This window comes from Monodelphis domestica, chromosome 6 (assembly GCF_027887165.1).
Source record: "Monodelphis domestica isolate mMonDom1 chromosome 6, mMonDom1.pri, whole genome shotgun sequence".
Lineage (NCBI taxonomy): Eukaryota > Metazoa > Chordata > Mammalia > Didelphimorphia > Didelphidae > Monodelphis > Monodelphis domestica.
In genome coordinates, this window is record NC_077232.1 from 110,170,150 (window position 1) to 110,194,995 (window position 24,846).

General features: G+C 35.3%; 2 protein-coding genes across 6 annotated transcripts in view; one reads left to right on the forward strand and one right to left on the reverse strand.

Moving 5' to 3' along the window:
• Positions 1–2,116: 2,116 nt before the first annotated feature.
• On the reverse strand, positions 2,117–18,487 carry LOC107649354 (protein PFC0760c-like). Of its 5 annotated transcripts, XM_056802507.1 has the most exons (4): positions 18,253–18,487; positions 9,244–9,392; positions 9,037–9,116; positions 2,117–5,355 (listed from the first exon to the last, which is right to left on the reverse strand). In XM_056802507.1, the coding sequence occupies exon 4, from the start codon at positions 4,253–4,255 to the stop codon at positions 2,543–2,545; it is 1,713 nt and encodes a 570-aa protein (XP_056658485.1). In that variant the 5' UTR covers positions 4,256–5,355; positions 9,037–9,116; positions 9,244–9,392; positions 18,253–18,487; the 3' UTR covers positions 2,117–2,542. The 5 variants fall into 5 exon arrangements, with proteins under 5 accessions (XP_056658485.1, XP_056658484.1, XP_056658486.1 ...); XM_056802506.1 differs by lacking the exon at positions 9,037–9,116; XM_056802508.1 differs by lacking the exon at positions 9,037–9,116 and having other exon boundaries at positions 2,117–6,102.
• Positions 18,310–24,846, forward strand: part of LOC100012427 (sodium-dependent phosphate transport protein 2B-like) — a 52,097-nt gene continuing 45,560 nt past the window's right edge. Inside the window, exon 1 of the mRNA XM_007496608.3 lies at positions 18,310–18,629. Within this exon, the coding sequence (XP_007496670.1) occupies positions 18,623–18,629 (7 nt within the window). The 5' untranslated portion in view covers positions 18,310–18,622. The remainder of the gene's footprint in view (positions 18,630–24,846) is intronic.

Below are 24,846 nucleotides of genomic sequence, written 5' to 3' on the forward strand. Positions count from 1 at the left end.
AGTACACTGCCACCACTCCGATCAACTCCTCAACCACCTCGAGTCTTCAGACCCCCCTGATCTTTAAGGAAACCATCCAAGTTGCCTCCCCTCAGTTCTCACATCTACCAATCACTGTCCATCAATTTCCCTGTGCCAATGGAGGCTCTAGCTTAACCCAGGACCGCCCAGAGGCTTTGCACATGTCTGTTGAAGGTCATATTTTCAAATGATTAAATCTTTGCTCTTTTGCTACAGCCCTTTCTAAATCCTGTTAACCTGAGTAGGGTAGAGATTGGAATAATTAAATTTTGATCTAGGCTGCAGCCCTTACTCAATCCTGTTAGGACTGAATAGGGTAGAGATTGATTCCAAGTATCTCCATTGTATCAATTCTAAAATCAATCATGACTCAAATAAATTCCTGTTCTATGCTTAAGCATAGGTCAAAGTCCTTTCCATTGTTCAGCAAAAGGTTTCTGTCCTAAAGTAATCTTAAGAAGGGAAGAGAAGGAACCTCCCATGCCAATGGGGTTCCCATTCCAATAGACTATCAGTAAGAAATTTTCCAAGTATGAAATATCCCAATGGTGAAATTTCCAACATTTATAAGTCTAAGGAATTTTGAGGTTTACAATCCCCCCTGATGATCATTGGGAGACTAGTCTCCCCATTGATCATTTAACATAATCATTTTGTAGTTCTAAATTCACTTCTAACTAAAGATATACACAATATTCAATTTTCTAAGAGAAATTAGAATAGTGAGAGAGGAAATAGAAAAGAAAAGAAAGCAAAACCAATGTTTGCTAGGCGCATTGACAGAAAGCCAAATTAGAAGCAGTCCCTTTTGGCATAAATGTGTACAGTTACAATAAATGTTCAATCAAAAGTTCAGTCCAATCAATCACATCCAAAGTTCATTCTTGATCTTCTTGATGAAGTGTAGGTTTTCAGTATCTTTCTGCAACAGTTCATTCTCTGGATATAAAAGTTTCAAGCTTCTTTCTTGAAGATCTTTTCTCGAACAAAATCAAAATCTTTGAATTTTTTATAAAAGTAAAATCTTAAACAAAATTCTTGGATTTTTTCAAAAATTCAATTCAAAAAATTCTTAGATTTTAAATTAAAATACAATCCCCCCTGAAGTAAGTATTTTTAAAAAAATATCAAGTTTAGCTCAGAATGCAATGTTCAGTTATGGGGGTGTATGTGTCAATTATCAAAAGAATAGAAAAATAATCAAAAACATAAGAAAAATTCAAAATAGACTTTGTATAGGTCCAGTTTAAAGTAATTTCTATCCCACAAGTATGTAGGACAGAATGCAGTAATATTTCACTTAGCCATTTGTAGCCAAGACTACAGGAAGTTGCCATAATATAAGAAGGAAAGAATTAGAATTCTATTTTGATGGGGAAATGTCATTCCCTTGTCTGATTTTTTCCTCAGGGATATAGGGAGCCAGCATGATAGTCAAGCTTTGTACTTGTTTGAGTACTTCGAAAAGAGTGTAGATACAAGGAAGTCCTACGACTTAAACATAAGTTAAGCGTCACAACCTCGAGTCTCACTTTAATATTTCTTGTGTGCTCTATTGGCACTATTCAGGTTTAGTCTGTGCTCCTTGTTTTTATCCCTTTTCCTGGAATCAGACACAAACATTAATCACAGTCCTATAATATTTTATCAATAAATGGCAGGTTCCCATAGTTTAAAGCTTTTAGGCATATATTGATATTATAGCAAGAGTATATATATTAACTTGTATTACTGCAGGGAAAAATAATATTAATATTAATCATGTGTACCTTCAGTACAAAAATGAGAAAAAAATCAAATATTCTGATAAAAAAATAAAAGAAAAGAAATAAGAAAAAAATAAGAAAAAAAATCAGTAATTCAATATATTCTTGAAAAAAACAGCATCCATTCGTCTATGGATTATTATCTCCAATTCATATGATAAGATAGAGTCACAATTCATATGATAGGATAGAGTCAATCAGTCTCAGCAGAAGATGCTTTCTTCACATGTGAGCAGTGAATCCAAGAGTCTCTTTCTCCAATCTTTATAGATGTTGGAGTAGTTAATAATATTTGGAATGGTCCTTCCCATGAAGGTTCAGTTGCTCCAGTTCGCTTGAAATTCTTGATATAAACTTTATCTCCTGGGTTCAGGTCATGCAGAGAAAAGTCTAATGGTCCAGCTTGTACTGCAGCTCCGGATTCATGAAGTTCACGTAGTTTGTGCTGTAACTCCTGTATATAGGAAGCAATAGTAATATCTCCCCCTAATAGCGATGTATAAGCCGGGGAGAAAGGCTTAGCCTGTATAGGCGGATGTCCAAAAAGCATCTCAAATGGTGAAATATGTAAGTCTCCTCTAGGCCTGCTTCTAAGATAAAATAGGGCCAGAGGGAGAATTTCAGGCCATTTTAAATGGGTCTCAGTGCATAATTTGCCAATCATAGTCTTAAGTTCTTTATTCATCTTTCCTACTATTTGGAGAGGAGAAAAAAAACTGAAAAAGGTTAATTAATATCAACAAAATCAACACAATCTAAGAAGAATCATCTTTATTATACTGGGAAGTTCCCTGGGCACCCTCCTGAAGGGCACCTCTCTGAGGGTCATTAGTACCTCGAGTATTTTTTGGACGAGCTCCATTTCTCATATATTGTTGTTGTTCATTATCATTATAATTTTCTTTAATTGGAACATTGTCATTAATTTCCCAATTCCTATTTCTATAATTCTGGTTTCTAAAGTTCTTATTTCTATATTCATTATAATTATTTCCATAGTCATTATTATAATTTCTAGAATTCTGGTTTCTATAACCATTATCATCATTTCTATAGTTATTATTTCTAAAACTATTATTAAACTGTGTATTCCTTCCAAACATCTTAAGAAAGGTTCTACAATCCATCATATTGTGACCCTTCTTCCCACAGAAGTGGCAAGTAATGAATTGATAATTGGATTTCTGGAGAGGGGCAATTGTCGTTGGTTCATTATCATGCCCACTTTCTAATTTAGTTATCCTATCTATTAAATATCTTATTTTTTTCTTCATTTCCTCCATGTCATTATTTTCTTCCTCCTTTTCTTCGTTTCCCTTTAAAACATATATAGCTGTTTTTCGCAATTCTTCAAGGTCCATATCTGACCATCTTGGGCATTGTGTTTTAAAATAATTCTTAATTGCCTTGCAAGAATTGTTTACAAAGATTCTTCTAACTTGTCTTAAACTACTCTCTTTAGTTAAGTCCCAATCTAAGTATCTGTCCCCAAATTCGATAATTCTGTCCATAAATCTGGAGGGTGTTTCGTCTTCCTTTTGCTTAATTTTTTCCAGTTCCATCCACTTATCTGTACTGTCTGCACATTCCTTCATAGCCGTGAGGATGGCCTCTCTACAACGGTATAGTTGTAGATAATCCTCAGGATTGTTATAGTCCCATTCGGGATCCTGAGATGGCCAATGTGCTGCATTACGCCCCCGGGTTTTGTTGACATGGGCAATTATTTTATTTTTTTCACGTTCACTTAAAAAAGCCTGTGGTAAGCTCTCAACGTCCTTGTAAGACAGATTATACTGAAAAAATATGTCTCCCATCTTTTTTGTTACTAGAAAAGGATCTTGTTCATATGTGGGGATATTTCGTGTAAATTCATTTATTTCTTGGGGAGTAAACGGTATCCTATGTCTTAAAGTCACCACATCCCCATTCCATCCTATTTCAGGTACTTCTCTTAGAGGAAACAGGCCTCTAGTTGAATTTTGCACCTGTGGGTCAGTTTGACAAGGACAGGTTTCTCTAGGAGGACAAGATCTCCCTTGCATTGGAATTTGGTTTTCTGTAGGAGAAGGAACATGAGAAGCTGGGATTGCAGGGGAAGGGTTTTGGGGATTAAATTCAGACAAGATTTGCACTACATGAGAGAAGCAGTCTGTTAACTGGGCTATAGGGAAGGTGTTTTCCATCTCTATTTCAGGGAAGGAAATTTCCTCATTCAAAGGTTCAGAAACAGGTCTGTTTCTGGTAGAGTGGTTGTTTGCCAATTGATCCTGTAAGAAACTTTTTAGATCTTCTAATTGGGCTTGCATTTTATCCTCAATTTTTCTTATTTTATCATCTCTAAATATAGTATTGAGGATTACAAAAATGACAGTACCTATTAATATAAAAATTTGGAGGTATCCTGCATTCCCCAATGCCCCTACTTCTTCAGCTGCCATATAATTGTCAAAGAATGTAATACTCATTTATATATATATATATATTTTGTAATTTTACAAAACACGTGGGGAGCAGGGCAAAGCAACAAACTTTCCACAGGGTTTTTTTTTCCTAATCCAGGAAGTTGTTCCTTAAGGGAAAGGATATTTAGAAACAGCTCTTCCAGCCAGGACTTTAGAGTCCTGTTGCTGAGATTTAAAACAGCTGTTTTCTGTCTATCAGAGTCACACAGCTGGGAAGTATCCGAGATCCGATTTGAACCCAGGACCTTCTGTCTCTAGGCCTGGCTCTCAATCCGCTGAGCTACCCAGCTGTCCCTTAAGATTAAAGGGAAGAAAAAGAAAAAAAACTGCTGATTCCAATTTAACTTAAGGAGAAAAGAGAAAAGAGAAAAAGTTTTTTATACTCACGTGTTCTAGCAGCTGTGTCTTTAAGCCAAGTTTTTTGTTAAAAAAAAAAAAGAGGGACTAAGTGGTGAGATGGTATAGTAAAAAAGCAAGGAATTTCAAAAGTTTATTGAGAGGATTCTTTAGACTCCCGTGTGGTCAGCCACAATGTTACAAGGGAATCACTTTAAAAGACTTATATATATTAATTTAAGGTCGCCAAGGAATTCAGCTATGTAATTCCTAAATGAAAACTCAAGTCAGCAGTAAATCTTTTATGGAGTTTAATTACAATAGGAGCAAGAAAGGAATTAGAGATAGAGAGAGAGAAAAAGGGAGAGAAGGGAATAGGGCTTAAATACCCCTTCTGTTTAGGCTGGGCCAAAAGGTAGATATCAGTCGAAAGTATCCATATCATGGTCTTAAGTCCCCCGTTTACCTTGTTATTCTCTCAAATTATAAACAGAAGAAGAATTTAAAGTATATGTGTGTGTGTGTATGTGTAACGAAACAGAAAGAAAAGGTAACAAAACTCATTATTAACATTAACTAATATTAGGAATCTGAATTTTTAGTGGTCCATACCCAATGCCAACAAATTTCATCTCAGATCATAGATGTCCCCATGTAGTTATTTCAGCTCCAAAACCATCTTCTCCCAAACATTCAAGGATAGGTCTCCTCTTCAATAAATTTGCTTCTTTGCTTCTAAGTTGCTTATAAAGATTTATTAGACATTCCTGTTAAAATATTTTACAAAGCAGATCTCAACACAAATCTTTACAGCTTTTCAAATATTTCTCCAATAACAAATTGATTTGTTAAAAATCATCCAAAAGTTTATGGTCTTAATATCATTAACAATAGATCAAGAATTCTCAATGCACTTGAATTTTAGAAAAGTTAAGTTTTTTTACATGCTCCATTAGAATCATTTACATTTGATATACAAGATAGTCAAATCTGTTGGTTTTTCAAAATTTTCTTCTCCAATTAATTCTATTTTCTTTAGGAAGATCAAATGCTATTAGGGATCTACTCCTATATAAAACATATGAAAAATACTTTAAAGGAGAGTTTCTCCACTCCTAAATTCAGAGATTGTAGTAATGAATTTAGTTACAAGAAGTTGAGTTAATTCCAACTGAAACCAGAACTTGAGTGGAACACAGATGCACTTAAAAAGGTAACTTCCAAACATAAATAGAGTACATACACTTTGAAATGTGTTGCCTGTAAAAACACATTCAGTTGTTAATCACATTCAAATGGAGAAGTTTTGACACAAATGTTAATTAAATTCTGAAAGAATGAGATATTTCAGAGACTCGATCATATATATGACTATGTAACAATTGACTTGGTGATTTGGATTATGCAATGACTGCATTTTAGCTTGAAAACAGTAACGTCTCATGTTTTTGCATTGTACTCATATCCTCTGCTTTGTTTTTGTTTTTGCATTGTACTCATATCCTTTGCTTGCTCTGTATATAGAAATTTGTCATAAAAGGAAAAAGGAAGGACAGTATTATAACAGTATCAAAATTGATTTTTTAAGACATAAGGCTCAAAGGCATAGAGTGATTTAATACATATATAACTCTGTTTCACTTTTGGTAAGAGTTAACAGTTGGCAATCAATCAGGCAGTAACAGTTTCACTTCCCAGCTACACCAAGGAATAATCAAATGGAGAAATATCCCTCTTCCAAATGAAATAAAATGGGGATATTGACTACCCAAAGGGTCCTACCCTTAGGTGTGCTGAAGATCATCCCCTTGACCTTTTCCAGATATAAATCTCCACCCATAAGAGTTTATTTTCTGAGTAACAAGTGGCTTTTTTCTTGAATGATGTATTACTGTCATAATGATCAATGTCAGAGAACTATAACTGAATTCAAAACTTAAAATAACATCAGATACCATCACAAGAGCTTTTAACTCAATTGGCTCAGGGGTAATGATTTTCCAAGAATCATATACTCTATGTAAGATTTTATTCCACATCTTTCTTTTGGTTTTCTTCTCTTCTTAAATCATAACTCATTCTGGCATAAATATCAGTTATTAGAAATCATTCTTGTAATATAGACAAATTTGTAAATTCTCCAATTTCATTATTCAGAAATTCTTTAACCCAAACAGGCTCTTCTCACAAGGCTGATCAATCCATCCTCCCAAGCAGCTTTAAGAAGACTTATAAGCTTACAGATAAAAGTTTCTTTTCCTTTTAATTTTTCAACCCAGATGAAACTTTATTTACTTTTTTTCTTTCCATAATTTTTAAGTCCTCATTGAGTTCCATCACTCTATAACGGACCTGACAGGAGTTCTTAGTGACCCATGGGCTTGTACTTCATTGTCCCTTAAAAAGTTTTTTTTTTCCTTTTGATAGTGAGGAAACAAGAAAATTCTTAAGATTCATTTGAATCAATTACAAAATAGATAAGAGATATCATACATTTCACAGCCAGTAAGGTTTCTTGATATCTAACTGTTCTCATAAAAACTATAGTACTTTTTGTTGCTGTTGCTTCCCAAGTCGTATACCTTTTCCTTTTCTGTGAACCAAGAAAAACTTAATACATTTGTAGATGATTTAATTTTCTTCTTTTTTCTTTAATTTTCTTTAATACTGTTGCTAAATCCCTTCCTAGAATTAATGATAACTTCATCTTCTAGTTGTTTAACCACAAAATTGCTATTCTGTATGTTGGGAGATGGGAAAATGCTCTTACTTGCTTTAAAACAGATTAACAAAAAAATTTCACTATAAAAAATGTGTCTAATGGAGACTAATTTTCTGAAGGTGTCATTTTTCTCACTTTCATTTGAAGCCAATAAAAGATTAAATATATACTTTTGGATTCCTTACATGAACTTATTATTATTATTACTTCAATTTTAGGTGCTTGCTAATTTCAAATCCAATCTTTCCCTCTCTGCACCAATAACAGGACTTGCTTGATTTCCTTTAGAAAGGATATGAACTTAGATTTATGGCATTAATCATATCTCTGGTCAATAAGCTCATTATTTTAGTAAGCAGAGATTCAATTTAGAAAGTTACTTTCAAAGTTTAAAAAATTGGTCAACATTTTATTTTACCTAAATGGAATCAATAAATAAAGGGCAGCTAAATAGCTCATTGGATAGAGAGCTGGGCCTAAAGATAGGAGGTCCTGGTTTCAAATTTGGTCTTATACATTCCCTAGTAAAAGGACCCTGGGCAAGTCAGTTTACCCCCATTGCCTAACCCTTATCACTCTTCTACCTTGGAACCAATACTATTTGATTTGATTCTAATCTGTATTGATTCTAAGATAGAAGGCATGGGTTAATTCTTTAAAGGATGTAGTTGACATCAGGTTGATATAGACTTTATTTCAATTAATTTTTTGCTATTCATCAACTTATTATAACTCATATAAACCTTTAAATATGACTTGAGTTTTTAACCTCCAGATTTTCCCATTTGAATTACATGAAACACCTATGTCACCATTATAACATTTAAATCAATATCATCATGTAATAGGATCAGCACACACTTCCCTTACAATTTAATTTGTTGATAGGGATAGAGTATAGTTAAATTAAAAAGAAGAGTACTTTCAACAGTCTGTAGGCTCATAGCAATACCTTTAACTCTGTGGAGTCTAATGGAAGGAGAATTCATCTCTTTAGGCAATTTGCCAACCCTGAATCATAATTTCCATATCCAGCATGTGAAAGTTTTCCAAGTTTCAAATTCTAAACATTCAGAGCCCAATTCAGGTAAGATCTGTCCCTTTCAAAAATAATCTAAATCTACAAAATTTAGGATTGTTAACCTTTAATATACACACTCATTATATTGAAACAAGCATAATTTTTAAATTTCCAGTGGATAAATCAAACTATTTCTCATTGTCATAGTCTTAGTTTCCAATTATTCTAATATATGTATTTTGTCTCTTTCCGCTTTCATTGTGGCTAATGTTAATAGGAGAAAGATAAAAAAAAACCCATAAATAAAAGAGAAATAGACATAAAGACAGAGAAATTTTTTAACAATTATAACTCTAAACCCATAGCTATAGACTGGCCAGGAAGGAAGCTATGAATTTATCTATGTGTACATCATTAGCCCTTTAAAGTATAGATACAGACACACAAAGACACTCTCACACACAAAATAAATAAATCTAGTAACATTTGTCACAAGGCAAACAAGACAAAAAAGAAATAATCTTGTTCTCACTGACTCCTGAACTTAAAATGGTCATAAGTTAACCCTTCAAATCCTAAATATTTAAGAAAAATGGAACTTGCAACAAGATTTCAGATTCAAGTGGCCTCTTAAAAACCATTAATAAAAAGCATACAATAGAAGGGTCAAAAGGGGGGGGGATTTTAACTAAAAACAGCTTTTACTTGTAGCTCAGAAGTGGTGAGATATTTGATGCGAGGGATGGTTGAAGCTTTCGGGCCTCCTAAGGTGGGCAGTAGAACTCCTGGCAGGGAGGGAGAGAATAACATTGCAGGGCATTGTGTTCAGCTGTCAACATCAATGGTGATTTCCTATACATATTCCCCCATCCCTGTCCACCTCCTCACCTCATATTCCAACTGAATACTCACAATAGTCTTTCATTTGATCCTTTATAGCTCAGGTCAGTGAGCTAGGTAAAAGAGAGGAAGATGAATAATTCTTTATTCTCTTCTTCCTTAGAATCCTTCCACCATGTTCTTCTTCAAGCTAGGTAGAGCTCAGTAGACAAATCTAATTCCTGGAGGTCATCAGAACATAGAATACTAGATAGCTGGAAGGGATCTTGGAAGTCATTCTAATTCTCTCATTTTACATATAAAGAAGAAACTGAGGCAGAGAAAAGTTAAGTGATTTGCCCAGGGTCCCACAACTATAAGTGTCTGAAGTGGGATTTGAATCTCTCTATCCACTATGCAATTCTGCCTCAAGATTTTATTCAGCTCTTTCTGAATGAGCCTCTTCCAGACATTCTCAACTCAAGATAAAAATGAAATGCTTCACATCAGTGTAGGAAGGATTACTTTATTGCTTCTTGGGTCCCCTTAATCTTATCTGTCTACCCACAATCATGAGGCTCAAGGAAACATGAGTGTTAACCCTTATCTTCTGCCTTAGAATTGATTCTAAGTATGGGTTCTAAGGCAGAAGAGTGGTAAGGGCTCAGCAACTGGGGTTAAGTGACTTACCTAAAGTTACACAGGTAGGAAGTATCTGAGGCCAGTTTTGTATCTAGGTCCTCATCACTCCAGCCCTGGTCCTCTATATTCTGTGCTATCTAGCTATCCAAACTCACTGTTCTTACTTGAAGTGTTTCTATTCTCTGTGTGTTTATTCTGTATGTGTTGATTCCTCATAAGAATAAAAATTCCTTGGGGGGGGGGGAAGAAATTCCTGGGCAATTCTTCCAAAGGGGGCCACTGGGAGCCCAGAGTACCAACATATCAGTCCAATCTGAGTGCCAAATTATAAAAAATAATTAAAAACTTTTGGAGAGCAATTTTCTAGGCTCAAACTGAAATTTAATTATAGGAGCTCTAAATTATAAAATGTCAGGCCTTCTCCAGCTCAGACAAAACCCAATATTTGAACTGCCAAAGACTTTTATAATGATCTTCTGATTATTCACATGGACTTCAAATTCTTTAGAAGCCAAAACTCAAAGATGATTATCCAAACTAATTTCATGATATTATTGACAATTTCCATGGAGAGTTTACCTTTGGTACTTTGCTCAGACCACAGTGATCATAAATATGTTAGCATGATCTCGAGTCCACAATCTCCTCCTTGATGCAAGAAATGGGCTGTCCTAACCTTATAGCTGAATGAAAAAGCATTTATTTTTTACTTCAGTACTGTTTTTTCTCAACTATGTGTGAATACCATTTTTAATATTCATTTTCTAACATTTTGAGTTCCTCTTCTTCACTTTCCTAGCATTTCTCTAACACAGTAGGCAATTTGATAGAGGTTATACATGGGATATCATAGAAAACATTTCCATGTTTGTCATATTGTGGGAGAAGACACATATCACCAAAAAAAACCACCAAACTATAAAGAAAACAAAGTAAAGGATGGTTATGTTTCAATCTTCATTCAAACTCCATCAGTTCTTTCTCTGGAAGTAGAAAGCACTTTTCATGATGAGTTCTTTGGAGTTCTCTTGGATCATTATATTGCTGAGAATAGCTAAGTTATTCATAGTTGATCATTATACAATATTGTAGTAATTGTGTACAGTGTTCTCTTAGTTCTGTTTACTTCTCTTTGCTTTAGTTTGTGTTCCAGGTTTTTCTGAAATCATTCTATTTGTCGTTTCTTATAGCATAATTGTATTCCATCATAATCATCAACACAGCTTGTTCTGACATTCTCCAGTTAATAGAATTCCCTTAATTTCAAATTATTTGTTACTACAAAAAGAACTGCTATATAAATATATTTGTTTAAATAGGTGATTTTTTTCCCTTTCCCCCCCTCTTTAGGATATAGAACTAAAAGAGGTATTGTTGAAACAAAGGGAGTACAGTTTTAAACTTTTTAAGCAAGGTTCTAACTTGTTCTCTAGAATGGTTGGATCAGTTCTCAACACCACCACAAGTATTCCAATTTTCCTACATTTAACATTTTTCCTTTCTTTCATATGAGTCAATTTGAAAGATAAGAGGTAGTATCTCAGAGTTATTTAAATTTTCAATTCTCTAATCAACAGTGATTGGTACTGTTTTTCATGTGACTATAGGTGGATTTGATTTTTTATTCTGAGAATTTATTGTTCATATCCTATATCCATTTGTCAATTGGGAGAAAAACATTCATTGAAGAAATCAACTTCCTAAAAATTAGAATAGGCCAAAAGAAAAAGGAGGCATAAAAATACATTGAAGAAAAACAACTTCCTAAGGAAGAGAATGGACCAAATGGAAATAGAGGCAAAAAAAAAACCTTGGAGAAAAATGCCTCTTTAAAGAATAGAACTGGCCAAATGAAAAAGGCAACACACAAACTCAAGGAAGAAAATAACTTCCTAAAAATTTGAATTGCATAAACAGAAACTAATGAATCCAAAAGACCTCATAAAACAGTAAAACAAAACTGGAAAAATGAAAAAGAAGAGAAAATCTAAAATACTTCATTGGAAAAATGACCGACCTGCAAAATAGATCCAGAAGAGATCATCTAAGAATCATTGGAATGCTTCAAAGCCACGAAAAAAAAAAGGAAAGAAAATGAGCCTGATAGCCTTAAACAAGAAAGAAAAATAAAAATTGAGAGATTCCAATAATCATCTACTGAAAAAAAAGATCCCAAAATAAAATACTCAAAGATTATTTTGGCTAAATTCCAGAATTTCCAGATGAAGGAAAAAGTACTACAAGCATTCAGAAGGAAATAATTTAACTATTATGGAACCACAGACAGGAATGCACAAGACCTAGCAGCTTCTACATTTAAGAACCAGAAGACATAGTATATGGTTTTTTCCAAAAGATGAAGAATCTAGGATATATACTTAACTCCAAGGGAAAAAATGAATATTTAGGAAATTTCAAACTTTCCTGACCAAAAAATCAAAACTCAAAATAAAATTAAATGAGAAAATTCAGCACTCAAGAGAAACATAAAGTGAAAACTTAAGAATTTTTATAAGGTTTAATTGAATATATTTATATCTAGGAAAGTGATAATTTATTAATTTAGACATCTGTTACATTTGAGAAAGGTAAGACACTTAAAATATGCAAGATACCTAAAGCAACTAAGAAGTTTAAGAACTTTATCGCTAATAAAGCAATTAAAAGGAGTATAAATAGAAGGAATGTGGTACATAGCTAGGTGCCTCAGTGGATTGAGGCCTACAGGCCTAGAGATATGAAGTCCTAGGTTCAAATCTGGCCTCACATAATTACTAGCTGTGTGATCTTGGACAAGTCACTTAACCTCCATTGCCAAGCCTTGACCACTCTTCTATCATGGAACCAATACCCCAAATTGATTCTAAGATGGAAGGCAAGAGTTTTGAAAAAGGAAAGAAAGAAGAAAGGTCACTAAATAAGATGACCTAACATGCAGAACATGCAGGGAAAAAAAAACAAAATGTGAAGGAATAGAAAAGAAGAACATCTGGGGAGAAAAGAAAAGGAGAGATAGATGGAGGTAACATGTCTCATTAGGAGGTTCATAAGAGGCAAATAAAATAGAGGAGAAGCTAGGGTGGCAAGGAGGTGGCTATACTTGAACTGTACTCTTATTGAAACTAGTCGCTCTATACTCTCTATACCACACTCAGTCATCTATAGAAAACCTACCAACCTACCTTTCCCTGCAGGAAGTAGAATTGGGGAAGGTGTTCAACAAAAATCTATGAACAGGGAAAGGCTAAAATGAGGAAGGGAGGTAGGAAGGAAGGGGAGGGTGAGATATCAACAATTTTATTTTTAAAATAACAATGAGGAAACAACATAACAAAATTAATGGGATGCAGCCAAAATGGTACTTAAAGGGAAATTCCTATCTCTAAATTCTTATATCAGTAAAATAGTGAAAGAGCAGTTCAGTAAATTGGGAATATAACTAAAAAAACTAGGGGGAAAAAAACAAATTAAAAATCATGGCTAAGCATCAAATTGGAAATCCTAAAAATCAAGGGAGAGATTTATAAAATTGAAAGTATGAAAACCATTGAACTAATAAATAAGACAAGGAGTTGGTTTTTTGAAAAGTAAAATAGAGAGACCATTGTTTAACTTGATTTAAAAACAGAATAAAGTCAAATTATCACTATAAAAATAAAAAAGAAGAAATCACAAGCAAAGGAGAAAAAATTAAAGCAATTATTAGAAGTTATTTTGCTGAACTATAATAAGCCAATAAGTCTGACAAACTAAGTGAAATAGGAATATTTACAAAAATATGAACTACCCATATTGGTAAAAGAGGAAATAAAATACTTAAATAATCACAGAAAAAGAGATTGAACAAACCATCAAAGAACTCTCTAAGAAAAAGGTCCCATAGTCAGATGGATTCACAAGCAAATTCTACCAAATGTTCAAAGAAGAACTAACTGCAATACTACAAAAACTATTTTGAAAAATAGAGGAAGAGGGAATCCTTCCAAACCTTTTTTATGACACAAATATGTTATTAATACCTAAACCAGGAGAGCTAAAGCAGAAAAAGAACCAAAACCAGGACAGCTAAAACATTAAGAAAACTATAGATCAATCTTCCTAACTGATGCAAAAAATTTAAATAAAATCCTAGTAAGGAGATTATATAATTACATCACAAGAATCATATAGCACAAGCATTTATCAAAATACAAATTTTCTTTTAAAAATATTAGAATACATCAGAATAAATGGAATCTTCTTTAAACTGATAAATGGCATCTATCTAAAACTAGCAGCAAGCATCATTTGTAATAAGAATAAACTTAAACCCTTCCAAATAAAAATATTTCCTAAGCAAACAAAGTATCCTATAAATATTTAGCAAAATAAACTAATATATTCAATGTATATGTTTATATATACATATATATGCATATATCTACATATATATGTATGTATGTATCTCTTCCTCAGTAAAATTGGTTATAATCCTTCCAGGGAAGAATAGATATTTAATGAAATAGGACTGTCAAGCATTCCTGATAACAAGACCAGATTTGGACCCAGGCCTATAGACTTGAGTTTTTTAATTCAAATCTGACTTCAGATACTAACTAGGTATGTGACCCTGGGCAAGTTACTTAGTCTGAATTGCCTTGCCATTACCCCCTTTCTGTTTTGGAACCAATACCTAATGTTGATTCTGTGTAAAGGAATTCTTTATTCTCTTTATTTTGAGTTAATCAACCAAAGTCTTAAAAAACACCCCTACTTAACACTAAGTAAGGGTGTTCACAGTCACTTACTTGGAGAGCTCCACCCTTTTAACTCAGTCAGAAACTTGTGAATCCTTTGATAAGAGTTTACATCCTCAGAGGATGAGAGGTGGATCCACCAGACACTGCCATATTGGGCAGTGCTAGGCAATTTGGAAGCTGTGATTGGCCCCTGTGAAGAGGGGAAGGAACAGGAAGTGACATGAAAAAAGGACTATAAAAAGTCCTGAACTTCCTGTCTAGGGAGCTTTGGACTTGGACTTAAGCTTCAAATTGGGCCCTTGGCTATTGGACTGCTTCTTGGGAGGAATGCTCTCAGATCTTCTCTTTGGACTTCTTCTTGGGTGAATGAGTAGTTGACCTTCCCTTCCTGGTTTCTGGAGAGCTTAGTTCTAGAGCGTCCTCTTTTTCCTGGAGAAGGCTCTGTTGGTGAAACCTTTGTATAAGCCCTCTCGCTGAGGGTTAAAGAACCCTTCCAGGGCTGAGCTGGAAACTGGAGCAACATTTAGTTAGGCAAGACATTTTCTCCACCCTCTTCTTACATTTCTCTACTTTCTCTCTTTCCACCTCTTCCAATCCCTATCTCAATTATAAGACACTATATTTTTAGGAAAGTTATTCCAGAGTTACTTACAAATGGTCCTTTTTTAAACCTGTCATTTGATATTTAATGAGCACATAATAATAAAATCTCAAGAAAACAAGCCAATAAATATAATTAAGGCAGGCATGGGACTCTGAATGCCTGAAAGGGGCATATCATGGAATACAGAAGCTGTCACAGAGTCATATAATTGATGGAGAGCTGTTAGTGATATTAGAGATTCTCTAGTTCAAATTTATCCTTTCATAGCTTAGGAAACTGCAGCTCAGAGGTGAAGTGACTTCTCCTGGCTCGGCAGCAAGGTAGTGCATAGAACATTATACCTGGAGTCAGGGAAGACCTGGGTTCAAATTCCCTCAGACACATATCAGCTGTGTGAACCTGGACAAGTCTCTTAGTCTCAGTTTCTTCAACTGTTAAATGGGGAGAATAATAGTACTCACCTCCCAGGGGTGTTGTTAGGTTCAAATGAGATGATGATTGTAAAGTGCTTAGTAAATGCCCCGTAATATTAGCTATTATTATGGCTGTTGTTCTGGAAAGTCACAAAGAAATTTACCCTTCATAATGAGATTTGAACCCAGATTTTCTGAGTTTAATTCCAGTGTTGTTCATGCCTCGTCATCTGCAGAGTTGGTCTGCTAATAATAGCATTTGTATATTGGTGGATACTAAATACTCAGGATTCCAAGCTGAAATAAAGGGCCAATCTTTGGAGAAGATGCAGAAGGGGAGGGAGAAAGAGAAGAAAACCTGGGTATATCCTCTCTTCTCCATTTCCCTTGACCTAGATTATTCCATTACTTTGATCACTTCAAAGGAAACAATGATAGGAATACTATACAAAGTGTGGAGGGCAGGGAGCTGGGGAGAGTTTTAAAAAAGCTTCTTATAGAAGCTATTTTTTCAGCAGAGCTTTGGAGGACATTTTTTGTTGTTGTTGTTCATGTGTGTTTGATTCTTTGTGACCTCATTTGGAGTTTCCTTGTCAAAGACACGAAAGTGGCCTGCCATTCTCTTCTCCCAATTATTTTACAGAGAAGGAAACTGAGGCAGGCAGGGCTAAGTAACTTGCCCAGGGTCACATGGCTAGTAAGTGTTTGAGGTTGGATTTGAACTCAGGCCTTTTGATTCCAGACCAGGTATACTATCCATTCAGACATTTAGTGTTTGGGTTTTTTTTTCTTCATTCCTAATCTGCAAAAGGCTCAGCAAAAATAGTCATAGCTACTCTAGAAATATAGGGAATTTTCTGGCTTTGAAAAATAAGCATAATTGTGATTGTAATACTGAATGTGAGGCTTCCTTGTAGGTGAGCACCTTAGCATTCATGAAGGTCTTCAAAATTCTTTGTTTTGGTTTGAAAACATTTGATGAATATTTCCTAATCCACATGCCATTTAAAAAAAAAGGTCTTTTCCTTTAAAATTTGCCTTTAAATGCTCAGAGATTAAATCCGGAGAAGAGCCTGTAGCCACAGTGTATTCCCCATCCCTTCTTTACAGTGAATTTTTCTGACCTGGAAATAATTACTTGAACTGATGCAAAGTGAAGTGAGCAGAACCAGAAGAACACTGTGCACAGTGACAGCAAAACTTTTTGAGAAACAAAAGTGAATGATCTAGAATGAAGTGATTCAAGACAACCCAGAGACTGAAGATGAAAAAATGCTATTTGCAGAGGTGAAAGTAGTATTGGAGTCTGAACACAGACTGAAAAATACTTTGTTTCACTTTCTTTTTCTCTTTTGTTTAAGTTCTCTTCCACAGAATGTCTAATATAGGAAAATGCTTTACATGATTACATATATAAAAGAGATATCAGATTGCTTACCCCCTTGGGGAGCTGGGAAGGTTGGAAGAGAGGAAAGTTGTATTGTGGGAAATAATTTGGAAACCAAAACTAAAAAAATTTTTTAAATATTATTTTACATGCATTTTTTAAAAGGAAGGAACTTTTTTCTGGGACCTAGGGAGAAACTCAAGGTCCCCCCAAAGACCTCAGAGGGGCTGAGCATGCTTATAGATGAAATGAGAAGGGCCATAGGAGAATTAAGGGCATGAGAGCCACCAGGAAGTTTTCACCCAGCTGCCTACCATTCTGCTTTGCCCTGCCCTGCCCTGCTCTGCCTAGGAAGTGTGACTGAGAATTGATGCTCAGGAAGCAGATAGGTTGTGTCCTGACAGGTTGGTTGAGTTTGGGTCTGGAGTGTGATCTATGTGCGATAGTCCAAGGAGTTGCTGGGACAGTCGTATCTTTGTCCAATTTCTTCCTCTATACCCAGGGCTCTAAAATACCTGATGAACTAATTCCTTTAGTGTTTTAACCAGGAAGTAAGGACTGAGGAGTACAGAGGACTCTGAATATAGAACAAATATTCTTCTTTCTTTTATTTAAAATTACTCAAAAGTTTGTTAGCTTCTCTTTTTCTCCAGACAGCTCTGACTCATGGAAAGATACTGATGGGCATAGGGATGGGGAAGGATGTACTGGGCATTCTTATAGCATTTCTGGGGAGCTTTGAAGTCTTAAAAACATTGTAATCACATGCTCAAGACTATGAATGTCACAGCCTCCCCTTTTTCAGGATTGTAATGAGGAATGGAGGGGAATCTTGCATCAGTATTTTCATAAAAGCCTGGGCTTATACATAGAGAGAAGACATTTTTGCCCCATGAAAATAGCTTGTGTGGGCAGAATTCTTTTTCCTTCCTTCCCTCTCCCTTCCCCTCCTTCCCAACTGTCTGATGTTCCCCCCCCCAAAAAAAACTGCTTTTTTCTCTGCCAGAGAAGTCTATCTATCTATCTCTCTATTTAAGTCTCCTGTCTGATCATTAGAGTGATTTATGGGGGTGCAATCTCCCCCAACATTCCACTCCCCACAGTAGGAATGATTACTGAGGAAAAAGCTGACTATTCATTCTCTACTAAAAAGATAAAGAGTTTACAAGCAAAGGCCTTAGTTTGCCTTAGTTAAACAAAAGGGCCAGCACAGCTCCATCTTTCCTAGAATATTCAGCCACCTAAGTGACTTGACTGTAGTAACTTGTACCACTAACATCAAAACACTTCCTCCTCTCCCCTCCCCATCACACTTACTGACTCCATCACTGAACTCTTAATTCTTCTTGAAAGGAAGACAATTCTGCTTTGAAGCACTGTTGTAGGGTTTGATAGCCCCTCATCGGTGTATCCCTTGCGTTCATTTTATTGCTGTTACACAGAAACCCAAAGCATCCTAGTTTACTCTGAGACTGGCTCAAGCAACTCCTAGATAATTGGAGCTCATTTTAGTTCAACTGTTGAGGCCAGGCAGAAGTAGGGTATATTTAGTAACTGAAGATTCTAAAACAGTTGGATTCTGCAGAAGTCTGTTGGATTTGGTGAATGAGTCTCTGTGGGTCTGCCTGGAAAAGAGTGTCGACTGGTTTGGTGCCAACATCCTTCACCAACATCTTTTGTTCTGAAGATGCCAGGTGCATGTATCAGATGTTTACTTGTTTATCAATTGCATATTATAAGCCATTGATAATTTTGAGTAGAGTTTAATCTGGAAAAGGGATGTAGGCTGTGTGGATTATTATTTAGTGTGTAATTCTCAGACTACTATTTGATTTATAGCCCCAATTTTCAAGATTCCTGCATTTACTGTTTCTTAGACTAAAACTCCTCCCCTATGCCACCCCATCAAATTTTTAGTTTTCCTGACCTATTTTCAAAAATTCTGCAAAGAGTTTATCTGTCCCCTGGGAAGAATACCAACTATGAAATAGATCGAAGAAAGAAGGAATAGTGAATTTAATTGTGTCTTTACTGTCATGGGCTGAAAAATCCCATGATAATCACAGGTTGTTTTTTGTTTTTTGTTTTTTATCATAGGAGTCATTAGGGGTAAGTAACATTGAAAATCACATGCTCAAGACTGAAAGTCACAGTCAGCACCCCCACCAACCCTGTACAAGATTGGACAGAGGGAAAGAGGAGAATCTTATGTCTGTGATTACATAGTAGGAGAGAGAACATTTTTGCCCAAAGCAAGTGACTTATGTGGGCAGAATACTTTTTCCTTCCCTTCCCCTGCAGCTTCCCTGCTGTCTGCTGTTTTTCTACAAACAAAACTGCTTTTTATATGTCTGTGTCTTATCAAATCTACTATTTGTTCATTAGAGTTATTTCTGGGGATTCTTGCTCCCCAAAATTTCAATTCACATAGGTGGGGACTTACCTGGGATTCTACAGTGATAGGAGTGCCTCAGTTCATCCATGTGGACAAATTTTAAGCCTTCTGTATGCTTCTAAAAATCCTGCAAGGAAAGGAGAAGATAGGGACTGGTAGATGCAAGAGAAAAATAGAAGAGATCTGAGCCAGCATTTCTAATGGGGAGATCATTCATTTTGCATTAGTATAAGGAAGAAACCTTGGAAGGGGGGGATATGTTTTTATGTTCTTTCAGCTTGTGTGAATGAAAGTCAGAGAAAAACTTCTGAGAAGAAATATTTGCATTGCTTGTATATTATGTGACTTTAAGAGAAAGAAATAAGTGAAAAAGAGACAGAGAGAGAGAGACAAGGCAGGAGAAGGGGATTTCTAATTAGGAAGTTTGAGATGACAGTAGTAATAATAAGGCTAAGTAGAGGAAGAGAGTAAAGTTGAGGTTCCAGACTGAAAAGGGCAAATCCCTCAGATTCCAGTGCCAGGTAGAAAGATTCAGCAAATATAATTGGGTGATTTGAGCTGAGATCTTGTCAGAGGTCTGTGTATGATCATTCTGAAGGGCAATTTTCAAAGTGGAAAGTGGAAATAGTTCCCCCAGTTTTTTAACTCTTTATCAAATATTTTATTTTACTTGGCTATCAAAGTTGAGAAATGTGTGAAAAGGAAAGTCTAAGTCTAAGCAGTAAGTAGCCACATTTAGGTAAAAGATAGCTTAAAGCTGCACCTGAGTTGGTTATTGAGGTTGTGATTCAGAAAGGAATATTAATCTGAGCAGAGACAGCAGTGGATAGAGATCAATAATTGCTGGATCTGAGCTAATTGGCAAGGTAGAGGTGCCACAAAATTAAGACCTTTGGATAAACACAGGACCTTTTCATTCTAAGGAGCTTAGGAAGATTAGCAGGAGTAGGAGACATCCTGGACTAGTCTTGAGACCCTTAAATGGCCTTCCAAGTTGGGATAGGAATAATAAAAAGCCTTGTTATTTTTGACAAATGGCAAGAGAAGAGCAAGAGATAAAGCTTCTGGGCAATAGGCCAAGTTGAGTTATGGCTAGACCAAAATTTTAAGAAGAAAACTAAGGAGAATGGAAAGGGTAACACCACTTAGGTGGAGAATTGAATTAGTAACTGAATTCATTAGTAAATCCCTGAGTGGCTCTCAGAGAGAAATGGAAAGTCTCTCAGAAGCAGAGAGAGAGGATGAATAAGAATGCTCCCCTCAAGACCATAACACTCCAATTTCTCAAAAGAATATGGTTCAGGGAATAAGAACAGATGTGTCCCAGAATCAGAACCTGAATAAGGTTTATGAAGTCAAAAAGAAGAATAATTAAAGCACTGATTTTTTAAAATTCTGGCCTAGATGTAACTGCTAATCCCCTGCCAGATAGTAGTAGAAGGCTCCAGAAAATGGAAGGTTGGATGAATCATCCATTAAAGGAGCTCTTTTGGAAACCTCAGACTAAGAAGGGACAGATTCCTATGAAGGAGAGTTGGAACAATAAGTTTGGAAAGGCTCCAGAGTCTATATGAGACAGCTATGGAAAAATAGACCACTTGAAAGAGAATTGTTCCAAACAACAGAGAGTAGGACATTCTCTAACTGAGTCTGAAGACTCAAAGATGTTGAAGGATGAGGCATCATGTTAGAGAAACATGACCTAGTTCTGTTATCAGATTATAATTTCAACCCTGCAAAGGTTCTATGAGGAACTGGGAAAGAAAATTATAAAGAGCAAAAGGAAACAGAGATGGAAGTAATACATCAGATTAAAGTGAGGAAGAATTTGCAAGAGTCTCCCCTGCTTGGGGAAGTGAACTTATGTATAGATGAGTCCTCACAAGTCTTACATGAAAAAAGAAGAAATTAATATTCTAAAATTCAGGAAAGTAAAGAGACTCTAATGGATAAAGGCTGCCCTCCAGAGGCCTGATCAGCTCCAAACGGTAAATTAGATGCATTCAAGCAAGCTTTAAAGATGCTAGAAGAGAGAGGTCTGATTTCTAGCCAATGGAAAGAATTAATTCATGTGGTAAAAGTGCTAAAGAACTTGTTGAGGTCAGAACGGCTGGCAGGAATAAGCCAAGCCATTACTCATACAGTGACCAGAATTTTTCTTGAGTTCCTTGTGCTGAGATAGGGACTCATCAAGAATATAGATTCTGAGAATGAGATTCATTTTACATCCAAGATGTTGCAAGGATTAACAATAGCTTTAGATATTGACTGGGATTTGCATATTCCATGGTACTCTCCTTCCTTGGGGAATGTGGAGAAAATGACGTGCTTAGAAAACTGTTTACAAAGTTGATGATGTAAATTCAGTTACCATGGACCAAATATCTTCCTTTGGCCTTACAGAAGATAAGAACAAAGCCTTGAGAGACAATAGGCTGTCCTCCTATGCTGCTGAAGCCTGAAGACACAACTGTGAGAGAACTGCTGAACAAGGCTGTAAAGCCTCCTATTCCCAGGATTCGTGATGGAGCATGCTTTCAAAGTCTATGTTAATTGTTTTATCTGTTTTGTTTTGTTTTTTGTTTGTGTTGTCATGTGTACACACAAAAGTAGGATTGGGAAAAGAAACCTCTAAGTAATTTTGAGTTAAAACTGTTTTTTCTCTGTCTCCCATCATTCCAGAATGTGGGGAAGCAGACAGACCAGAGAATGTTTTTGAAAGATTCAAAAAGAAATGCGAAGTTTTGGACCTCTTAAACTTAAAGACCATCTAAGCGAAAAAAGGAACTTTGTCCTTTAATTTTAATAAGGAGCAAAAGCAAAAAGAATTGTTCAATATTTTTCCTTTTCTCTTATTGGGCTGTCCACCTAGGTGGGGAAAGAGAAGGGAGATTAGAATAAGAGAAAGAAGATTTGATTCCATGATTCTACTGGATTTCTACTTAGGATTAATTTTTAAGGTTGACATATATGATTTTGGAAAATCACAAATTAGACTGAAATGTATGTGTGGAATTGTGTGAAGTGATTGTAAAGTGATTCAGTGTGAAAAATTATCAGTTGTTTAAGATTCTATATAGGTTGGATTCTGTACAAAACTTAATGATGAGAGAACTGAGTTCTCACTGACATTTGAAAAGAACAATGGCTAGAGATTTGAATGTTTGGATATACCTAAAATTTTTGTTATTTGAGTAAACTGAATTTGAGAATTGACTGAATGTAATTTAGTATCAGTTTAGAAGATGATGATGTGTTATAATATGGAGAAAATTCTGTATGGTCTAAATTTTTTGTTTATAAAAGAGAATGTAAAATGTTATTCTAATAAATGTACTACCGAATGAAGCAACAAGTGAAAATGTGATGTACATTGCAGAAGAAGAAATTTAGAAATTTTAAATGGAACTTGTATAAAGAGTTTGGAGTATTGCAAAAGGGATTTCTCAATTTGTAAACGTTTGTTGTAACCAATTGGGATATATGAATTGTCACCAAACTATGTTCCTTGGGCAAGAATGATTTCATTGTTTCAGTGTAAACATTGTTACAATGTAATTTTGTTTAAACACAAATAGTTTATGAATTTGTATATGTTTTGTATATTTGTATATATGAATATGTATATGTTGCATATGTTTTGTTAAAACTGAATTAATATTTAAGTTGAATTGGATTGTATCAATTATGTATGTCAATGATGCAACTGAAAAGAGGAATGATAATCAGGGCTCTTTCGAGCCACTAATAGCAGGTGACAGAATACCTGGTGGAAATTAATTTGAGTAATGGCAAAAGCAAGTTATAGAAGGTGAGAGAGGTATAGAAAAAGCATATGAAAGACATACAGTATAGGAGATTTTAATAGAATATAGAGCCTCTTTATGAGAGCCAGAATACAGACATGTTGTATGAACAATGTATATAGATATACAAAGGCCTCAGAAGAGGAATAAGGAATGTGATTCTGCATGAAACAGAGGCTTGAAAGGGAAAAGAGTGGATATTGAGAGATAGAGGAAGTTTATGGTAGAGTAAGAGACAGTCTTGAGAAGATCATGGTAAGGCAAAATATAAATAAAGTATAGAATAAAGAGAATTGGCATTTACTGTATGAAGAAGTTAAAGGAGAAGAACATTTATTTTATTTTTCTTTAAACACTTTCCATCTTAGAATCAATACTGTGTGTTGGTTCTAAGGCAGAAGAGTGGTAAGGGCTAGGCAATGAGGTTAAGTGACTTGCCCAGGGTAACACAGCTAGGAAGTGTCTGAGGTCATATTTGAACCCAGGACCTCCCATCTCTGGGCCTGGCTCTCTATCCACTGAGCAACCCTGCTGCCACCAAGAACATTTATTTTAGATAAACTTGAAGAAAGATTTTTAGAAACAATTAGGATAAAGAAGAAAGAAGAAAGAAGCTTGTCTGAAATTTTGGATTTTAAAGAATGAAATTGGAACACTAGGAGAACAGGTTTTCTTTCCATTGTAATGGGTAGGATTTGGACCATTTAAGACAAAAGATTTATTGTAATCATACCTAATATTACTGTGAGCTTGGAATTCAAGTATGGCTCTCTGATAATTGAACCACCATTGGAAGAAAGTAAGAAGATACTCAGAGGACAAGTGAAAGTCCTTATAGGAAGTTAAGAGGACAATGTCAGTCTGAAACCTAGGTAGGATCCTCTGACTTGATAAGGTGCATTGGATTCCTTAGTGAAACAGTTACGGCATGAGCCAGTGTTAGCTCTATCCTGTATGTGAAATCAGAAAGTGTTGACCTACTCGTTCTTTGTCCTTGAAAGAACCATAAGGACAATAAAACATCTTTTTCCCCACATTTCTTTTGTGACAAATTCCTACAGTCAGGACAGGCTACAAATTGTAAAATGTAAGTTTTCATTTTCCAAACAAGCAAGTTGACTAGTAGAGGAAAGTTAGAATTGATTAAGTGATAGCTTTAGACAAGTGAGATTTTTTTGATGACCTGTAATTGAGATTGCATGGAAATAGGTAGAAGTAGTTATGAGAAGCGAAACTTTAGACTGAGGATTAGGACCCATGAATTTTTATATTTCCTATATAACCTGAGATAGAAGGATTTATTTCATAAAATGTTTGCTTTGCAAAGGAATTTTTGTCAGTAGGAGAACTCCCACACACACACACATACACCTGAAGAGATTCTGCAACCAAACTAGAACAGAAGGAACAGAGTCCAGATGAAGAGGATTCCTGAAGATGAAGATGAACAGTGTCCAATTATGCTTAATAAATGTTATTTGTTGTTGTTGTTGTTGTTGTTGTTGCAGATAGGGGAAACTGAGGTAGGTGAGAATTCCACAACCCTGAAAGGATTTGATTCAGTGTATAATTCCTCAGAGTAGCATTTGTCTTGTAACCCGAATTTTCAAGACCCCTGAGTAGTAATATTTCTTACACTAAAATTGCCCCACCATCCCACCCTATCAAATTTATGGCTTTCCTAACCTATTTTCAAAACAATTGCAGACT